A 14,519-nucleotide genomic window follows, 5' to 3' on the forward strand; every position below is an offset into this window, starting at 1 on the left:
TAATATTGAAAAAAGTCACACATTTATGGTGATTAGAAAATGGGGAAACAAATTATAGCGTTGCGAAGGAATTTGGTGTATCACACCAAGTGATATCTACAATTTGGAAGCACTGACAGAAAATAGTCATTTTTCGAAGAAAATTATTTAAGAATCAAGCGAACCAGATCAGCTGAGTACAAAGATATTGAAGAATCTTCACTTATATGCTTTAAACTGCAAAGAATAAATAATGTCCCAAATAATGAAATTCCTCACAGTCCCACTCCATAAATACTTTACTTTAAATACACTACTTAATTAACTTACGTGTTTTTTGAAGTTTTCACTTAATTCTGTTAATTAACCATGTATGTGTCCAGCCTAAAACTTGCAGATATGACATTTTTTAGTAACAACAAAAAACCCGGTTTGTGCGACTATCGGTTATAATAACAATTGATTGGTGGTACCTTTGGGGTCATCACGTTTAGAGCCCTGTGTGTATATACAAAATAATATCAGCATCAGCGAATGGTTATCCGCACTGTTGTTTATAAGGCAACTACAGGCAGCTACACAGAGTGCACGGTTCCAACACCTAACATACTTTGTTTTCACAACATATATGCTTCTATGATAAAATCAACGTGCACCCTACCAGGATGCATAACATTCAACGCGTTCTTACAAATGTCACCAACTCAACATATTACGGCACACGAAAAGAAGAACATGCTCCATCAATAATATTCAAGACTCTTAATAGCTCTAACAACAGTAGCTGCCCAAAATATCGCCAGACATTACAACCAAATATTACCTAAATTGAAGCAGATTATACAAATACTTATCTAACCGCAATTATGTATATAGTTATATATTTTTATGGACCCATTATATCGGAACATCATAACTAATCAAATACTGTTGTGAAAACTTCGTTAACCCCATTTTACCCTAAACAATGTATATATAGCACCACATATTAATAATGATTCTGAAGGAAACTTAAAATAAAGCACTACAACACAGTAGTGAAACCAGAATGCCTTTATGCCAGCGAATGTCTAGCACTGAACTACAAGCTTGATAAATTAGAAATATTAGAAAGAAGAATTATAAGGAAAATATTAGGTCCTCCAAGAATTGCAGAGTTTTGGAAATTAAGAAGTAACAATGAAATTTACCAGAACGTAGAAAACATATCAGAAACAATAAGAAAAAGGAGATTGCTATTTCTTGGACACATTTACAGAATGGATGACAATAGACTAACTAAACGAATCTTCAAGTACCTTTGGGAAAAGAAATCAACTACCACCTGGATTCAAGAAGTCAAGAAAGACCTGGAAAGGAACAACATACGAGAAGAAGAATTATTGGAAAGAAAGATTTTTAGGAAGAAAGTCTTACAAATGGAAGGATTCCAAGGGAGGAAGGAAAAGAAAACAGGCACAAAGTGGACTGAAGACAGGAAAAAGAAACACAGTGAAACAATGAAAGAATACTGGAAGAAAAGGAAAGAACAACTAAGGAGGAACAATTGAAATTGTAACGTGGTCCTTAGAAGGCCGGAACGCAAGAAGAAGAAGAAGAAGAAGAAATGATTCTGAAGATGATAGGGATCAGATACCGAGAACGAAGAATTATCTACAATCTGTATAAAAATCAGTCTGCAGTGATAAGAATCAAGGGCTTTGAAAAAGAAGCAGCAATCCAGAAAGGAGTGAAGCAAGGCTGCAGGCTCCTTTTCAATGTTTACATAGAACAGGCAGTAAAGGAAATCAAAGAGAAATTTGGAAAGGGAATCACAGTCCAAGGAGAGGAAATCAAAACCTTGAGATTTGCTGATGATATTGTTATTTTATCTGAGACTGCAGAAGATCTCGAGAAGTTGCTGAATGGTATGGATGAAGTCTTGGGTAAGGAGTACAAGATGAAAATAAATAAGTCCAAAACAAAAGTAATGGAGTGCAGTCGAACGAAGGCAGGTGATGCAGGAAATATTAGATTAGGAAATGAAGTCTTAAAGGAAGTAGATGAATATTGTTACTTGGGTAGTAAAATAACTAACGATGGCAGAAGTAAGGAGGACATAAAATGCAGACTAGCACAAGAAAGGAAGAGCTTTCTTAAGAAAAGAAATTTGCTCACTTCAAACATTGATATCGGAATTAGAAAGATGTTTTTGAAGACTTTTGTGTGGAGCGTGGCATTGTATGGAAGTGAAACATGGACGATAACTGGCTCAGAAAGAAAGAGAATAGAAGCTTTTGAAATGTGGTGTTACAGAAGAATGCTGAAGGTGAAGTGGATAGATCGAATCACGAATGAAGAGATACTGAATCGAATTGGTGAGAGGAGATCGATTTGGCTAAATTTGATGAGAAGAAGAGATAGAATGATAGGACACATCTTAAGACACCCAGGACTTGTTCAGTTGGTTTTTGAAGGAAGTGTAGGGGGTAAGAACGGTAGGGGTAGACCAAGATATGAATATGACAAGCAGATTAGAGCAGATGTAGGATGCAATAGTTACGTAGAAATGAAAAGGTTAGCACAGGATAGGGTGGCATGGAGGGCTGCATCAAACCAGTCTATGGACTTATGACTCAAACAACAACATTAATAATGTTAATGCAATGTATTTTTAACAAGGTATATATATACCACTGTTTTAGTAATGTGTCCAATTTAACAAGATTATTCAATGCCTATGCTCAACAAAACAATTAGTTTTCTGAAAGTTCAACCCTATTCCAAGACATAAAATAAGAATAATAGGCTTTATAAACTGATACTTTAGTATTTAAGATATATGCCAACAAGGTATTGCATACTAATATTTTAATCACAAGTGTCCAAACCAATAATTCTACATTTTCATATGACTGATCAATAATCAATTAATGTAATTTAAGAACCAATTTTTAATGTATATTACTGAACTTACTACTATTAATTTACACAAATGTATGTATATCTCATTCCACATTGTACAACCCAAATTAGATAGTGATAACATGAAAAATAGCATGTAATTTCATGGATGATGTATATTAGTTAACTACTTACCTTGACACTGTATGCTGGGAAACTTAGGATTGACACATACAATAGCTCAAATGTACCAAGACATACATACCAACCTTTATGATCAGTTGGACTTAATTTAAGTTTTAATCATTATATGTGATGTTTTTGTAAAATATATCTTTTATGCATGTCAACTGAAGATGATTCCCTAGGGAAACCGGTCTTGACCATATTTACTAGCTGAATGTGAATAAATTTTGTATTGATAAGGTGGTGACTTATATTTATATTGTTTTTGTAAAAAAAAAAAAAAAAAAAAGTTATCCGCATCCGCAAGTTTTTATCCACGGATATTGTAAATATTTAACTACAGTATATTACACCCAAGGTATTGAAACTGATAAATCTGTTAACATAATGCAATAGGCCTGACACCACAACCCTTACAGTCGCAGGTTTATGAGAGATTTTCTCTTGCGACAACTACCGACGTATTGACCTTTGTTCCTTCCTTTCATTAATTCCAGGCAGGAGTCAGGTAGGTTCAGGTCAAATTTACGGCTTTATGGTCTCAAGGCTCTTTATATATCACCATTCTCCCATACCACTATCAAGGGCCGCCTAATCGCAAGCACAAATAAGAGTATACCTGAGTGAAAATCAATAAACTTAAGTATTTAGGAATTATCAGCAGAATTGTCCGCACTGGCATGCAGTTTGTATCCGCCAAGACACTAACTCTGCGGATATCCACATCCATCCAGGGCTCTATTTATAACCAATTTCGACCTTGTATACAATAATTTACAATTGGTCTGCGAAATAGTATCAGTATGGTACGACTGATCTACTGTAGATCACTACATCAACACCGACTGTCTCCACACCACGATTGATGTGTTGTAGCATTATCAACGACACAATTTCATAACAGCTGACTGCTGATCCATGACCTTGTGGTATGAAAACAGCGGACTACGATAACAGCACCAACTCGTTTACATCTCTGTACAACTATATTCTGCTTCTCTCAACACTCTTCATATAATTATATACTGGCGATTATTTGAGACATGTCTGCTTTCTTACCACATAGTATTATTACAAGATAACCTGGAAGATTCTATATGATGTATCAGAACTATACCGACAAAAAATCAGTGTTATTTTAACAAGGATGGTGCAATCGGATTAGCGGAGAAAATTTTTCTTTTCAGGAAAATTATTTTACTTTGTTACTGATTGGCAAGCAATCCAAATGGACAAACTCACCGTACTTGTTATGCCAGAGGAGGGAATGGAATGGAAGGGAAGTGGGAAACAGAGGTAATGTTTGCTTCCCAGCCCTAGTAGGGAGTGTATAGTTTATTCTGCACGAATTGACTACTATGCGAACAATATATAAGTAATAATAATAATAATAACGTAAATGTTTCCACCTTTTCAATACAATATATTCACAAAATTACAAAATTATACGGTACTAGTTTCGACCCATCTAGGGGTCATCATCAGCCGTATTGGAGCAAAGATCATTTGTGGCGAAATCCTAAGACAATATTATTTTAAAGAATAACAATTGAAATGAGATGTTATGGTAATAGTTAATAATTCAAGGAATATACATACTAAGAGGTTTTTAACAAAGAATAAAGTATAAATGGGGTGTTGTAAAAATTATAATCATGGAAATCAGTAAGTTCTTGTATTGAAATGAAATATGGCTTAGGAAGAGGGCTTAAGGTGGGGCTGAAGGGTGCGGGAGAAAGTGTAATTGTCTTGGAAAAGTACCTTTGATTAAATTTAGGATTGAGTTTAGGTTGGCTGCATTATTGTTTCTGAGGAAAGTGATAAATAGATCGAAGAGTATGTTGGGTTTCTCTGAGATTTCATTGAGATTGTGACTGGCATTAAAGTATTGGTCTAGGTGTATGTAGTAATTTTCCATTATGTTCAGTAAAGGGCCCTTGTTTGCTAATACGAGGATGAACTTGTACCAAGAGCACAGGCAGTTTTCTAGGTTGTTCATGACACACCACAATCTTGAACAAAGTCCAAAGGTCACTACTACACTGTTTTGAACTGTGCATCGTAGTAGGAGAGGCATAGTCAACATCTACTGTAATCAAACCACTGGGCATATTGTTTCCTTTGTTCAGTATTTCATTCCATTTACAATGTTGTGAGTGAAGGAATACACAATCATGGGGCAGCAGCGTTGCATCTTTGAGCATATTAACCTGTTGACGAGTGCACCTAAGGACAGTCGGTAGAGTGAGCACAGCGTTTGTCATTTCAGGCTAGTAGTAAAAATTTAATTGCTTACTGATGTAACATGACGTCTGGTGGCTTTTTTTTTGTAACTATGTCAGTTCATCGAATAGCGTCGCTGTACAAATCCTAATTCTGTATGGCGGTGGTCTCTGACGGAAATGTGTATACTCCCTACAGTGTAAGAGTTTGGCACACCGTTAGCCTACAGGTTAGAGCAGTGTTACGATTGCCACCGAGGTGGATAGTTGTTTGTGTTCTTTGTAGCTATAAATATTTTTGGTTTTTGTAAATATAACTGTGATTTTCTTCTTTTGTAAAAATCAAGTTTCTAGACACAAGTGTTGATATTATAGATGAACTAAATTAAGATATTAGTGAAAGTGATATATATTGAAAAAGTTTTCAAATGACACTTTTTTTGATCCAAAATGTCTTTTAATGTGTCTCATAGTCTCTCAAACTTGTAATAAATGAATTTATTGTAAATTTTAAAGAAAAAATGTCTTACTCCCCGGAGGTTGTTTACTGGTCAAATGTGTGCTCGGATGCGGACGGCATTATTGCGTGGTATATGCCGTGTGCACTCGTCAAAAGGTTAAATAATAAAGCACGTTACTGCGATCAACAGATGAGAGAAGGAAGGATCTGGTGCATTCCTTGACTGACAAGTGTGTCTTAATTACTGTGTGTGCAGTTACGGATATTGCCTGCAAGAGACGAGCACAGTCCTGTGCGAGTCGAACGAGGAAACTTATGCATACGTGTGGAGCATTATCTCTGTCTTCATCATACACCCCACTTTACCTCCCGCCCCTTCTCTTCCCTGAAGCACATCAGCGGCTTGTGCTCTGGCATGGCAAATACGGCAAGTTCGTCGATTTGAATTGCATGTCCAGAAGTAAGGAATGAAAATTTTTCTCCACTAACTCGATTGAACCATCGTTCTTAATATAATACGAATGGCATCCCTTATTGTTTTGTCGGTATCGTTCTGGTACACCCTGTATAATAACATCAGAATTTCCTTCATATGTCCCTGTTCTGCCTGCTGTCATTTCTTGATGGATACAGTACTTATGCATCCATCTCTTGGCACAGGCCAGAGTAAAGTGTAGCTTCCACCGAAGTCCCAGTCAACAGCCATGGCTGTGACAATATGGAAGTTGCTGGGGTATGCGTAGTGCTGAGTAATGACATTCAGAGCACGACTAGTGCATCCGAGTGTATGAAAGGTGCTGCTCATAGGGTCAGTCGTGCTGCAATAGTACTTTCTGACCCAGTGAGGAAAGCAATGGCAAACTACCTCACTCCTCATCTTGCCTGGTATGCCTCATTTTGGTGCTGCCATTGGTTTTTGGGGTTTCCTTATAACTGCATAACCGTTGGTGGTGCTGTTTGAGGATCCAACCAGCCTCTGGGCTGATGACCTAACAGACAGACAGACAGACAGACAGACAGACAGACAGACAGACAGACAGACAGACAAGTTTCTGTTCTAAAATTGTCTTGAAACATGTTTGTCACAGTGGCACATAACCTAAAGATATCTGCAAACACCTAGAATATTACTGTATTTACGCGAATAATCCCCGCACCCTAACTTTAGGAAGGCTGATTTTGAAAAAACAAATTAGCCAACATTGATGCAAATAAAACCTGCACCCCAATTTCGTGCTCCAAATTTTAAAAAAAGTGTGGGTATTATTCGCGTAAATATGGTATACATGTCCATAGCACATGAAGATTCTAGAGCTTACTTACATTCACCCACACCCAACTAGGGGTTTTTCTGAGCAACTTGGGAAACATAGATGGTTATTTACAGTTATAAACATAATGTAACCTTAATTAACTTCCCTTGAGTGTAATCAGAAGGTTCCTGAATGATTGAATACATCAGCGGTTGTCGAAAACATAGCCTAACCTGTAACACATAAAGAATTGTTTTCGTTTGAATATTTGCTTTACGTCCCACTAACTACTTTTATGGTCTTCGGAGAAGAATTGTTTTCAGTTATACATGCAAGTTAACCTGACTTGCGTCAACCTACAGCTCAGTCATGCATGTCCTGTGTCCAACAGCCTGTGTTCAGAATAGCTTCATTGTCCCTCTAAAACATCCTCACTCATTGAACCACGCTTTCCTGTCAAAGCCATGACTCTGCGCAATTGATTAAATACCAGGAAGTAAGCTGCGGTGATCTTTATCGTGTGTTAATCGCCTCCAGAATTTCCCAGCATACAGAATTATGCTAACATTGCCAGGAAAAGGACAGTCAATGGATTGACAGCATGAACCTGCCTGGACTTCTGGTGATATGCTACACAACAGATCCTTATGAAAGAAGAAATCACATTTCAGCCACTGAATGTAGTCGGACATGAGAAAAAGGAAGATATAATCCTAGATATTTGCATTATCATCGGTAGATAACATACAAATGCACAGTCAGCAAATTGTTACAGTCTTACTGCAGGTAAATCATCTTACCTCTTAGTATGCATATTATCATTCATGATTACATTTCTGAACTTCTCCTAAAGGAGAAAGGAAGATATAATCCAACATATTTTGATACTCTTCTCTAGAAAGCAGGTAAAAGCAAGAATGCATCAGGGAGTAGAAATTGACTTACCTTAGAATTAATCTCAAACAAAATAGAATGAAAGGCAATCAAAATGAAGATCATATAGTATCGAGCAATCCAATCACTCAGTCACCACTGATATGCATTTAGGGCTGTCGCCCAGGTGGCAGATTCCATGTTAGTCCTTTACCGGCCGGGCTGAGTGGCTCAGACCGTTGAGGCGCTGGCCTTCTAACCCCAACTTGGCAGGTTTGATCCTGGCTCAGTCCGGTGGTATTTGAAGGTGCTCAAATACGACAGCCCCATGTCGGTAGATTTACTGGCATGTTAAAGAACTCCTGCGGGACTAAATTCCAGCACCTCGGCGTCTCCGAAGATCTTAAAAAGTAGTTAGTGGGACGTAAAACAAATAACATCATCAGTCCTTTACCTGGCCTGTTCTTAAATTATTTTCTAGAAGCTTATTCCTCTACTAACGTCATTCCAAGCCATCTCTACACTGACTGCTTGAAACATTCTGGTCATACCAATATAAATGGTCCGTTATTGGACATTACAAATTTTCCAGCTAACTCAGTTAAGCAGCTCGTCTCCTTCCTTGCATATCTTCCCAGACCAACCTTAGCAACATTTTCCTAGCACTGCTTTTTGTCATAAATCACCCAGAACAAATCGTGTTACTATCCTTTGAATCTTTTAGGCCTCGTGTCCACGACATTAATATTTCGTGTCCGCCAGTCCAGCAGATTCACCGGACTGACACTGAAACATTGTTACAAATGGGAGTTTGTCCACTATCCCTCAAGGAAAATTTACCAATTTGACTGCTGGTTGCAGAACCAGATTCCCACTGTGGAGACAGCAGCTGGACGGTATATGTATTATCAGTGCGATGTGCAATAGCATGAGGACATGTCCACGAGCCAGCGAACTCGCCGCCAGTGATTACTTGGCAGTGAGATCGAGTGCAAGTTCCATGCTGTATCTGTGATATCCTTTTGATTATAATGAGTGCAGACGTAAATATTGACAGTAATCTATTAATTATGCTTGTTGAGGAAAGGCCATTGCTTTGGGACAGGATAGCTGATAAGTACAAAAACAGGCGACTAAATTTTCAAGCTTGGAAGGAAGTTTGCTCACACCTGAAAGAAGATTTCGAAAAACTGGGGGATAAGGAGAGAAACAATATAGGTATGCAACACAGGATGCACCCAATACCTTCTAGGTCACCACTGTTTCTTTTTTGTAAAAGTAGTATAGTGTGATAAGCGTGTATACATCCAAACTATAGTGCTGACTTGACTGGAGGTGAGTGGAAGCTGGAACACTGCAAGCCTGACGCCTTTGTGGACAAGGCCACACGGTTTACTGACCGGCAAGCGGAATTACCATTCCAGCGAACATTCGTGTCGTGGACAAGAGACCTTACAGTTTTTTATACCAAGTATTCCATATTCTAATTGTAGGCTTACCAGTGGTGATTTATATACCCTCTCATTAACATCGCAATAGAATAAAACTTTCTCTATGTAGAAAAGCTGATTGCAACTCAAAACATTTGAGTGTCAGGCACTAAATTGCAGTGTTATCCGTCAACATTCTGTTCAAGTGGAAGTTGTTTTTCTCTGTGAAGAGAAATTTTATAGCTAACAAATACTGCACTGAGTTACATGCTGAAGAGTTCATAATATCATTACATCACCGTTCAGTAGCTTAAATAGACAGAGTATATTTGCCATGCAAGTGAAACCAGGTTTTTTTACCATCATCCTCCTCCTTTCTTCTTATTGAGCTCCTGCCAGGTCGGGCCGTTCATGGCATTTCTCCACCTTCCTCTCTCCTTCCACCATTTTGTCCCAGTCCAGGTTCCTTCTTGCACTCCTCTTTATTGGATCCTCTTTTTTTTTTTAGGTCTCCCTTGAACTTCATCGCCATCATCTGTTTTGGTATTCTTTTCTCCTCCATCCTCTTTACATGTCCAAACCATCGTAGTTTACTCCTATCAATTCTCTCATTTAGGTTTTCCATTCTGACCTCCTTTCTCACATCTTCATTTCTCAGTCCGTCTTTCTTTGTCTGTTCTGTCGTACTTCGTAGGCATTTCATTTCAACTGGCCTGAATTCTATTTCCTCTCTACTTGTCATTGTCCAGGCCTCAGCTGCATAAGTCAATATGGGTGCATAACACATTTTCTACATTATCTCTTTACACTTCCTTATTCCAGACAATGTTTCTTACGCTCTGGTAGAATGCATTTCCCTGTTGCACCCTCTTTCTAATCTCCATGTCCAGCCTTGTATTCTGCATTAATTCACTCCCCAGGTATTTGAAAGTGTCAACAGTTTCAAGGCTTTGACCACCAATTTTCACATTGTCTTTCTCCTCTTGTTATCACCCTGGTCTTGCTTTCCTCTGCGCTAAATTTTCATATCAGACTTTTCAATTTTCTCGAGCTGCTCGACTAAGTGGTATGTATGTCTCGAATATTATTACAATATTTTTTTAAGTCTACCTGTTCAATACAATGACATCCGCTAGCTTTGACATACGTTATCATTAGCAACGCCTCCAATAAAAGTTCCATTTTCTTTTCTACTTTCAGATATATCAACCGTATACACATTTTGACATGTTTATTACGTTCACACTTCTGTTTTAAATAACTGACAGTGATTTTACCATCTTGGATTCATACTATGGGAATTGAAGAAACATCCCCCTTTGATTGTGTTTACACTCAAGGCCGTCACAGTCTTAATGATATATAACAAAAGGATCGATTTTAGTTTTAAACTGTCAAATATTCATGTTTAACCACGTTTTAATCATCAAAACTGTTAATTTTTTTTTAAACACACTTTGGTGCATTATCGTTATTTTAGATGTTATTGTATAATGTTTTACAAAATCATTATTCATAATTCATAAGATTAGAAAGACTCCATATGTATTATTTTTAAGATTGATATGGCTGATGATGTCTGTAAAGGAGGGTGAAACATGTACCATTGACTTTTATGTATTATGTATAAAATTTTAACCATATGAAATAGTGGTTTATATTGTATTGTATTGAACAGGTGGACTTAAAAAAAAATATTGTAATAATATTCAAGATACGTCATCTTCAATACGGAACCAAAAAGAGAATAGTTACTTGTAAGTGGTATGTTCCGAGCTGTCAGTGGAGAGATGGCGTGGGAGGACATCAGTAGACGAATAAGTTTGGATGGTGTCTTTAAAAGTAGGAAAGATAACAATATGAAGGTAAAGTTGGAATTCAAGAGGACAAATTGGGGCAAATATTCGTTTATAGGAAGAGGAGTGAGGGATTGGAATAACTTACCAAAGGAGATGTTCAATAAATTTCCAATTTCTTTGCAATCATTTAAGAAAAGGCTAGGAAAACAACAGATTTGCCCTAAATGCAGATCAGTAGTGATTGATTGATTGATTGATTGATTGATTGATTGATTGATTGATTGATTGATTGAATTTTCTCATTCAGTACATCAAGTTGTTCATGTACTTCTTTGCTGTTCATTCCCCAGACCTCAATATCATTTGCAAATAATAGTAATAATTTCATCTCCCTATTTCCTTATGCTTCTTTTGCCTCCTTTACAATTTCAACCAGTTGCATTTTTAAACCACTCACTCTTTCTAACTGGAGTCTGCTAACACAGTTGTTGTACATTATTTGCACAATTTTTACATTTTGTGTACCCAGTCTGTTTTGCCCTTTATCAAACTGTTCTGGTTATTTTTGTTGCGGACCTAATTAATATTCTCCAATCCTTCCGAGACAGAGAGAGTTATTACAAACTATTGAAGTTTGTCCAGTTTCATTGTAACGCTCTTTGCATCATGTGTATGAAAATTAGTGAGGTTTGCTGTAATTTATTTGGGTTGTAATTAGTTTATTTATCCTTTGATGATGTTGCTAGATGCGGAGCATGAGACTCGCTGCCTACGCAAGTGGCTACACGAGATGGATAGGCGACTCAAGCCGCTGGCGCACGACCTCCGCAAGAACAGGCCCTGGGGACTGCAGGAGTTGGAGGAGAAGATCAGCGAACAAAAGGTAAGTGCGTCATAATATCAGATTTCACTTTTTGTGTGTGAATTTTTTTATTTATTGGTTGCTGTGTTAAACATAGACAGTTGTTAAATTTTTTATCAGCAAATTTGCTGTCTACCATTCATTGTGTTTCTTGTGCTGATTTGTGTTTCAAAAGACTGTTGTGAAGAGCATTCAGTTTGTGTTTGTACTGATGGAGTGAGCACATCATTTCTTGGTGTAAGTAATCGCCAGGGAGCTGGTGTTTAAGATCTAAAGATTGCCCAAATATGCTCCCAAAATTAGCTAATCATGACCACACATTGTACTTCCAGTGAATGATTCCTGCCATTAACTCTTTTATATTAAGTATAAAATTCATTATGCACTCTTACTAGTGTATATCATAAAGTCATTATCGGTCATTTATCTGTGGTCAGTACTGAATATATTTTTAATTAATATATCAGACTTACAGTGGTGATGGAGAAAATACTACTGCTCCTGCAAACCAATTAAAATGGTACTTGTTATCGCCTTGGGCACAAAATATTTAATTGATCTAAATATGAAAAGGGAAAAATGCGCATCTCTAACTCTCTATTAATCTATTTTTGTATTTAGCAGTGTCAGTACGTTGCTGGACATTAAAGCGCTTTGTAGCAGTTACTTTAACTTCGTACACTTTGCAGAACAGGACTTACGCTTCTGTAGAGAAGCGTTCCACCTCGAACTCTTCGATGCATTTTCGTAACACGTTCTCTACACTTTCTTTAGGTATCATTATATCAGGTCTCATCATCATCATCATCATCATCATCATTTTCATTTCCTCTTGTCCAGCTCCTACCTGGTTGGGGTGTTGATGGCACTTCTCCATTGCTGCCTCTCTTTCCACCACTCCTCTTGAGTAATTGTATTCCAGTCCAGTCTTCTTTCTCTTTCACTGTTCTTGACAGAGTCCATTCCTCTTGCTCTGGGCCTCCCTCTTGTCCTCTTTCCTTCTATCTTAGCCTCGAACTCGTTTGTTTTGCTATCCTTCCCTCCTCCATCCTCATAACATGTCCAAACCATCTCAATTTATTCTTCTCCATTCTATCATTCAGTTTTTCTACCCCTATCTCTTTTCTGACCTCAACATTTCTTACTCTTTCTCTCCTTGTCTTCCATATCATATTCCTCAGGAACTTCATCTTTCTAGCCTGAATTTTACTCTCGCCTCTTGCTGTCAGTGTCGAAGTCTCTGATGCATATCTTAATATAGGGATATAGTACATCTTGTACCTTATCTCTTTACATTTCATAGGAACTTGTCTGTTCCACACCACGTTCCTTACACTCTGGTAGAATATATTTCCCGCTTGTACCCTTCTGTTCAGCTCTATCACTGTTACTGTGTCCGGCTCCATGGCTAAATGGTTAGCGTGCTGGCCTTTGGTCACAGGGGTCCCGGGTTCGATTCCCAGCAGGGTCGGGAATTTTAACCATCATTGGTTAATTTTGCTGGCACGGGGGCTGGGCGTATGTGTCGACTTCATCATCATTTCATTCTCATCACAGTGCGCAGGTTGCCTGTGGGTGTTAAATCAAAAGACCTGTAACTGGCGAGCCAAACTTGACCGCGGACACTCCCGGCACTAAAAGCCGTACCCCATTTCCTTTTTTTACTGTTACTGTAACTATGAAGCCTTGGAAATAATCTCTGTTGAAATATTTAAGAAGGATGAGCGTAGAAGGGTAATTTAGGTGCTTCCTGAAGGGGTCACTAGCGAAAAGTGCTAGGATAGTTTGGTATTTCCATGTCTTTTAACATGAGCAACATTCCAGTGAATGTAAATACTCGCACTGCAAGTCTTACTCTAAAGGAAGTTTACTCCAATGTCGTACATTATGCATGAACTATTCAGCTTTGAGGGCCGATTTTCAAGTTTCGTCAGAAAGCCACCAACACGTCTGCACAAACAACATCAGGCATCGTATTCAAAGTAAAATTAATTTCTCCATGCAAAATTAAACCAAAATGTGACCAAATAAATAAAACACCTAAAAATATGCATTAGTACGCCCTATAAAATAATTCTAAATATGCTCAGAAATGTCCAATTCATGCTTAATTCCAACAAATAGCCAAAACGGAAGATGTGAAAGATATATGACATTTATTGCACATCCAAACCCTAGTAATTGCATATTTGTGATCATATATTTGTTGGTATTTTCAACAATAGTCTGAATAGTAAGCAAAATCCTCTGCAAGCACAATATAAAAATAGTGTTTGGCACCGTCGCTAAAATTACTCACAGTTTAGGTAAAAGCAAGGACAAATTGTCCCCACTATTACACCCTGGGTTGTACAAAATTCTCTTGGGACTCTCATCAAGGAACACCAAAATAATATCACCGTCAGCCAGCAATACAAGTTCCGCCCACTACACTGTCTCGTTTCATTATCATCCTCTGGTTTTCTCCGCACACTTTCTTTCCACTCTTAAGCTCTGTTCTTTTCTATCCTGGTGTCTTTCCTTGCATTAAAAAAAATTCTATTTATTTATTTCTTCTGCTTCATTTGTACCC

At 37.7% G+C, this 14,519-nt stretch overlaps 1 protein-coding gene across 1 annotated transcript in view; it reads left to right on the forward strand.

Moving 5' to 3' along the window:
* klar (klarsicht) overlaps window positions 1-14,519 on the forward strand; it is a 1,195,270-nt gene that overhangs the window by 523,462 nt on the left and 657,289 nt on the right. The window contains exon 9 of the mRNA XM_067157231.2: window positions 11,832-11,968. Coding sequence (XP_067013332.2) covers window positions 11,832-11,968 — 137 coding nt within the window. The remainder of the gene's footprint in view (window positions 1-11,831; window positions 11,969-14,519) is intronic.

Source organism: Anabrus simplex, chromosome 13, assembly GCF_040414725.1.
Source record: "Anabrus simplex isolate iqAnaSimp1 chromosome 13, ASM4041472v1, whole genome shotgun sequence".
Lineage (NCBI taxonomy): Eukaryota > Metazoa > Arthropoda > Insecta > Orthoptera > Tettigoniidae > Anabrus > Anabrus simplex.